Source organism: Elephantulus edwardii, unplaced genomic scaffold, assembly GCF_000299155.1.
Source record: "Elephantulus edwardii isolate Elephantulus edwardi_28Jun2011 unplaced genomic scaffold, EleEdw1.0 scaffold00067, whole genome shotgun sequence".
NCBI classification, from domain to species: domain Eukaryota; kingdom Metazoa; phylum Chordata; class Mammalia; order Macroscelidea; family Macroscelididae; genus Elephantulus; species Elephantulus edwardii.
Genome location: NW_006399817.1, coordinates 645,670 through 653,368, shown reverse-complemented (window position 1 = coordinate 653,368; position 7,699 = coordinate 645,670). Strand labels below are relative to the sequence as shown.

Sequence of the window (7,699 nt, the reverse complement as noted above, 5' to 3'; positions counted from 1 at the left end):
TCTGATACAGGCCATGGTCTTTGCAATCACTTGTTATGCATCAGAGAGTTAGACAATAACTAGGAAGGATAGAAGGAGAATTATTGCCTTTAAGCTGTGATGCTGGAGAAGAGTATTGCCTGTACCATGAACTGCCAAGAAAACAAACAGATTCATCCTGGAGAGGGTTAAAACAGGCTGCTCCTTGGAGGCAAGTATTCTGGGGCTTCGTCTGACATACTTTGGACATGTTGTAAAGAGGGATAGGTCCTGTAAGAGGGATATCATGCTTGGGAGGTTGGAGGGGCGGCACAGGAGGGAAAGGCCCTCTATGAAGTGGATTGATTCAGTGACTGGGGTAATAGTGATGGGTGTGTCAGAGGCAGTGCAATTGGCACAGGATAGAGCAGGGTTTAGGGCTGTTGTACATAGGGTTGCTATGTGTTGCAAGCGACTCGATGGCACATAACAACAACAACAACAAGAAGTACATATGTACATAAGAAAAAATATCAACCAACTCTTCAAATAAAATTTTTGTAATGGTAATTCATATACTTTTTTAGGTCATAGTTGTGATCATTGTCCAAAAGACTGGCTTTTATACTCCAATAATTGTTATTACATAAATACTGATAGGAAAACTTGGAATGAGAGTTGGATGTCCTGTGTGTCCAAGAATTCTAATCTACTTTACATAGAAGATGATGAAGAAATGGTAAGATTTTTTTGATGTTTCAATCATTATATTGAAAGCTTATTTTTCCCTCAATATTGTAAGAATTATGCCAGATTTGTAGTTCTTTTGACAATCCAACAGTAGCTTTGCAACGCCACAATTTAAAAGAATCAATCCTTCTATTGTCTTTATTCACTGATTTTTTTAAAATACACACATTTTGATACAATATAATTGGAATATGTTATATGAGATAGGCATTCATCAAACTTAATTTTATGAAGAATTTTAATATCAACGTTTTCATGCTAATATAGCAGTATCATTATTATATTAATAAGACACTTCCCTGATTATTGTTACTTTAAATATAATGCTATGCACCACAGTCCAGCATTAAAGTATACACTTTCATGAAGTAAAAATTTATGTTTCTCATCCATTTTCCTTATATTTTAATTTTCTCTCTCCAATCAGTATTTGACATATTTTGAATATGAACTCTTTCTTGATTTTTTTATCGCTTATTTAAATTTTTATTCCTATACTTTAGTATCTGAATAACCAATATTATTGAACATACTATAGAGTAATTAATCATTTTGGAGATATTGCTGCTTATGTTAATGGAGAGAGGGCCCTGTGGTGATTAGAGTCTTCAGCTGCTACCTTAAAGGTCACCAAGTTGATTCCACAAGTCACTCCACAAGAGAAAGACTAATCTACTTCCATAAGAATCTATAACCTTCAAAATAGGAGGCAGTTCTAATGTGCTTTCCATGTTAACTAAGATTTAGAATCAACTTGATGGCAGTGGGCTTACATTTGGTTAGTCTTTATTTTGAATCTCTTTTAGAAATTACTCAAATTCCATAAAGACATTTTGTTATATTTATCTTAAAATTATAGCTTTTGTCTGTATTTATTCTGTCACTTAAAATTATTTCACTTCTTACTTTGTTGTCTACAATTCATATGGTATTTTTGTGATAGTCTATGATACAATGAAATTGAATTAAAGTTCATATTTCCCTATACACTTATACAATTAATGACAATTTTTAGAAAACATAATCATTTCCCTAAACTCTATGTTACCTTGTTAAAAGTCGAGATGGGTGTAGGTGGTATATTGAGGGGCATTACTATGCTTCTCTTGTTACCAGCAGCCAGGAAATCAGGACTAATTGCACTGGGAAAATCAGCTGTCAGGAACCTCTCTAGAGTACCGAAGAGACTAAGGTGCACCTGATGCAGATCATGGCCTTCACAATTACTTGCTATGTGTCAGAAAGCTGGAGAGTATTGAATATACCATGCACTGCCAGGAGAACAAACAGGTTCTTCCTAGAGAGAGTGAAACCAGACTGCTTCTTCAAGACAAGGAATCTGAAGCTTCGTTTAACATACTTTGGGCATGTTGTAAGGAGGGACCTTGGAGAGGACATCATGCTTGAAAGGGTGGAGGGACAGTGCAAGAGAGGAAGAGCCTTAATGAGATGGATTGATTTAGTGACTGGGGTAATGACAGTAGGTGTGTCAGAGACAGGTTGGCACAGATTAAAGCAGGTTTCAGACTATTGTACATAGGGTCATTACGAATCACAAGCAACTCAGTGACATTTAACAACAACAACAACTATGCTTCGTTTTTCCTTCTTGCACCAGTACTGTAGAGTAAATATTGAAACTTCAGGTGAATTATTTGCATTTGGTGCCAGGGGTAATTTAATCATGCTTCTTCAAATATGTCTTTGTACATTGGCCTCATATGTGTCTGTTTAAATATTTTCTAAAAATCATCTTAATGCTATTATGTCTTAAAATATTTTTATTTTTGATGAATGCCACTATGTTGATTCAATTAATAATGACCCTATAGAGTAGAACTACCAAGTTTTGTTATCTTGACTGTAATCTTTAGGGCAGTTTATGGCCAGGTCATTTTTTTCTGCAGAACTGGTGATGAATTTAATTACCATTATTTATGCTGTAGGGGAGCAGTTAACCACTGCATGAATAGGTTCTTTTAACTTGCCTTAATCTGTTTATGTCGCTTTAGGCAAGTTCTAAGGGCATAGTCTATAGAGAGTTATACTTCTAATCCAAAAGATGTGCATCTCTGGTGATTTGAATGTCTTAAATAATGTTATTCAATTTTATCGTGGCTATCTTTTCTCTTTTCTTCCCTGACATTGCTAAAGTTATATAGAAACATATGTGACTTAGGGTCCACATTATGATCATGTCATGTAAAGTAAAACATGATAGGATAATATGTTTTAATATTAATAAATATTATATGTTATAAAGACATTCTTTATTTCAAGAACAAGTTCCATTATGAATCAGAATAGTTAACTAAAGTTGTGGAAAAAGTCATCATGCTTGGAAAGGTGGAGATTCAGTAAAAGTGAGAAATATCCTTAATGAGTTGGATTGACACAATGCCTCTAGCAATGGGTTTAAATATGTTGGAGATAATAAGGCTGGCATAGGATAGGACAAGGTTCTGATCTGTTCAAAAGGTTGATATGAATTGTAATCAACTCAGTATCACCTTAAAACACAATAACTAACATTTATAGGTTTTGTTATGAACCACTAAGTCAGAACTGACTCACAGTTAATCCTCCAATGGGATTTTAGAGGCCCGTCTTTCTCCCATGCAGTAGCTGGTGGATTCAATTCTTGTGCTTTCGGGATTGAAGTGCAGCTTCTTACCACTAGGCCACTGGAGTTCTAAAAGCAATTAGTCACATGGTTTCTTAAAATATACAGTGCAACTTTCTATGCATAAAATCTTAAATAAACATTTCTAGATATGTTAACACTTCTTTAACATCATAATATCATACTGCAGAGTTAGCTTAAACATTGGCTTTTCTAGTCATTGTAGCTAGTTCCCTCTGATCTCCAGCTACCTAAAGTGCAAACACATGGTCTTGCAAGACTTGAGGGGACTGAGAAAGCGTGATTTTAGGGAGACTGGAACAAGATGCTAGTTACAGTGAGACTTTGGTGGCAAGACCTGGTGATGGTGGTTAAGAGACTGTGGTTTTGCTGTGGAGAAACAGTAGCAAGTTGTAACCAGAAGATCCCTGAGATAAAGGCCACAGTTAAAGTTTATACTGTTCTTGCAAGATGATATAAGGAAAAATTGACTGCTCAATTGGAATCTGAGCCTGAATTAATAGAGAGATTGGGCCTTGGGACTGCTGAGCTAAAACTTGGACTTGAATTTGGTCAAATTCTCTAATGAATTTCCCTAATAAGCCCCATTCTTGATACCACAACTAAAATCTGTCTGTAAGTTAACAATACCTATAAAAATCAGTCAATAGTGAAAATAGGTGCAGGGGTGTCAGAGATGATGTGTCTAATCTAGAAGATATCTATTTTCTGCTATGGATATTATTGAAGGAGACAGCTCACCTTTATGAAGTGGATAGAAGTCAGACTCAGATACTGCCACACACATCCTACATCTCCTTCTTTCCCACATACTAATAACAATCTTTTGTTTCATTTTTATTGGTCTATTTACAAAGTTTGTACACATTGTTTTTCACACTTTACGTTTCATACAATCATTGACATGCGTTATGTTTTATAAAATTAATTACCATTGAACCTTGTCCATCATCACCCTGTCTTCAAACAGATCATTACCATTTCTTTCCTCCTCCCACTGCACCCATCAAACAGTACAACCCTGTGATTTCACCACTACTCATCTGCAACCTTTCTCCCTTGTGTTCAAATACATGTTTTACTAGTTATCCTTCTATTTTTATAATAATGGTTTTATGCAGTATTTTTCTTTATGATACTGCATTAGTTTTCTCATTATAATGCACTCTGCCCCTCCCAAGTTATGTATTATTTTTTAAATCATTGCTCCTGAGTGCTACATAGTATTTCATTGTGTAAATGTACAACTTCTCAGTCCATTCAGTAGTTGACATTTCCTAAAACAGTTCTACATAAAAACTCCATATGACCAGCTATTTCATTATGTGAAATATACTCCAAGGAAATTAGAACTGACACCCAAACAGAGATTTGTGAGCAAGTGTTCTTAGCAGCTTTATTCTGCATCACAAGAACATGGAAATAATAACAGAAACAAATAGGTACAGTTAGTTCGAATGAACCCTTGTATATATCTCAAATTTTTAACACAACAGATTTTAAGGATGGGTTGTATATAAATTGAACATTCATATTTGTTGTCCAGAGATTGTCTGTTAACCTTATGGAACCTCGAGAAATATATTCAGTCAAACATTGCTTTAATGGACATTATTTGCAGCATGATAAGATATTTATCGATTGGATTTTTTTTTTCAATCTTACCTAAATCATTAGTCCATGTAAATGAGATAATGATGCAAAATCTGATAGTTACCACTTTTTCAAAAACATATATGGAACAAAATATTTCTCACTTCAACACTCTGCTAGAACACAGTGGCAAAAACTATATTTATTAACATCGTTTAGAACTCACCCCTATCAATTCTCAAGTTTCTTTTTTTAAAAAATATTTTTTTAATTGGGAAAAACATGTTGGGGATACAAGGAGGTGAGGGTTGGGAGCAGAAGGGTGGGGATGGGGAGGGTGAAAATTGCAGGGATGCAGTTGCAGGGCTGCACAAATTAATTTGGTTGGTAGGGGGAGCAGGTAAAGGGAATGAAAAAATCCAGTAGGGATCAGATGTTACAGGGCAGTGGTAGGCATAGATCAATGGTGATTTAACAAACTGTCTTATTCAGTTGTGGGTTTCTCATTTGGCTTCTTCGTGCTGAACAGGGGTGTTGATGTGAAGGGGGAAAGGGAGCACACTTTATCACCTAACTGGTGGTCTTGGGTTAAACCCGCTTGCCTTCTTGTTCTGGTAGAAGGTATTTCCCTGAGATTTATTCCCCTCTGGATTGCAAAGTGTTTTCCCAGATGGGCCCAGTGGGGATGGCTGACTGAACCCTGAGGCTCCATCCCCCTTTGCTTCCTTAGCTGGAAGCTGTATTTCCTTTTTGTCACTGGAACTGGGTTCAGGGTCAGGTCTGCAGTAAAACTCAGTGTTAAGATTACCTATAGAAAAGAGAGCAAACCTAGAGAGAACAAACTCGTGAGTTACAAATAGAAGGGCTTTTGGGGTGTTATTTTACAGGTTTACTGGAGGAGAGGGTGGAGGAAAGTAGCCTAGATAAAATTCTCTGTACACCGTAGGCAGTTTTTCGTACCCAGGGATCGGATGGCACAACCTGAGAGCTGAGGAGCTCACCCTGAGAGCCGGCTCACCCCGGGCCGAACACAGCCCACCCTGGGGGCCGAGAACGGCTCACCCTGGGGCCAAGAATGGCTGGCTGGCACACTCCCCCACCAAAGTCCTCTTGCCCCAAGTCCAGACCCCGTGCCTCACTGAAGACCATGTGGCCAGGGACAGCATCCCCGATTCCAGCTCCACCACCTTTACCCTCCAATAAGTGGTCATACTGTAATTTGAAGTAGGTGTCACTGCCCTCCCTCTTTATAAATGGAGAAGGGAACCTGAGAGTGGTGAACAGACCCCTCCCAGGTCTAAAATCTTCTTGGCAGAGGCGTTCAACAGATCAAAAGATGTGGTGCATTTAGTATATCTGCTGTCTTGGACATGCTGCCACTATTAAGTGTCATCAAGTCTCCAGTCATAGGCAGTTCACAGTGACTTTCATCAATCCATTGTGTTGGTGATCTTCCTCTCTGGTCTGCCCATGGAAACCCCAAGCTGTCATTGTGTCTTTCGCTGCTGCCAACTTGGCTCCAAGAATTCTCCCCAGAACAAGTGCAGTCTGTGGCCATGTGGCAACTCCACTGCACCAACCTCAGGTGAGGATAAGAGGATAGGGGTGTGCCACCATCCATCCCAGGTGAGGAAATCCCTGGGGTTCAGTGGTGGGGGCCTCGATGAGCTGTGGTGGCAGTGCGGGCTCGGCAGCAGGGGGCTGGGAGCCGCAGGACTCACCCATTCCTCCCTGGGAATCCTTGATTGCTTGCTGTTGGGCCTCAATCTGCACCGAAAACCAGTCATCAACTGTTTAACTGTTCAATTATCAATAAACAGAGGTCTGTAGAAGACCACGGCAGCCCTCCTCTATGTAGTCTGCTGCTCCCACAGCTCACCACGCTGTCTCTGCCGCCGTCACATTCTTCTCTTCTCAATTCTAAATGTCTTAAAGTTTCTTAATTGACCTAAAAAGAATTTGAGTCTCTTTTCTCTTATCTCTATCTCCATGCCTTTATTATCTATAATAGACTTTCATTTCTATACACAATTAAACTAAAAATTCCATATAAGTGGGATAACACTTGTTGAACTTTTTATTTGTCCTTTTCTGTTTTCTTTTACCGCCATATTTTCAAGATTCATCTAAGTACCATATTTTCAGGTCTTTTAATTTCTTTTTTTATTCTATTGCATCTTTGTACCATGAAAACATGATATATATTTAGTCATTCATCTGTTGATGGGCCTTTAGGTTATTAAAATTGTTTTGGAACTGTGAATATTGTTGCAGTCAATATTTGTGAGCAAGTATCTATTTATGTTTCTGCCTCTAATTCATCAGAATAAATAAATATTCACAGAACTACTGGGTTGGATGATAATTTTATATTTAGCTTTTGCAGAAACAATCAAATTGTGTCTACAATAGTTGTAATAATAGACCATCCAATGAGCAATAAAAGTGGGTTCTAATATCTCCACATCATCATCAATCCTGTTATTTTTCATAGCCTGAGGCTAGGAATAGGGTGCACTTTATTCATTTATCACCAATTTAAACAAGAACTAGCTTGAGTTTTTAACACCACTTGTCAACCCCATACAATTTACCCCTTGATAATAACACTGATAAATTTTCCAACATCCCATATCTTTTTTTTGTTTTATTTTATCATATTTTTGTGCATCTACCATCAAACCGGATCTGACTGGTACAGGAGGAGATTGCCCCTCCTTCTCCAGCAGAGCATCTGGTGGATTTGAACCACGC

General features: G+C 37.8%; 1 protein-coding gene across 1 annotated transcript in view; it reads left to right on the top strand.

Moving 5' to 3' along the window:
- Positions 1-6,148, top strand: part of LOC102873777 (NKG2-A/NKG2-B type II integral membrane protein-like) — an 11,319-nt gene extending 5,171 nt beyond the window's left edge. The window contains exons 4-6 of the mRNA XM_006888454.1: positions 546-697; positions 5,337-5,394; positions 5,910-6,148. Coding sequence (XP_006888516.1) covers positions 546-697; positions 5,337-5,394; positions 5,910-6,148 — 449 coding nt within the window. The remainder of the gene's footprint in view (positions 1-545; positions 698-5,336; positions 5,395-5,909) is intronic.
- Positions 6,149-7,699: the final 1,551 nt, after the last annotated feature.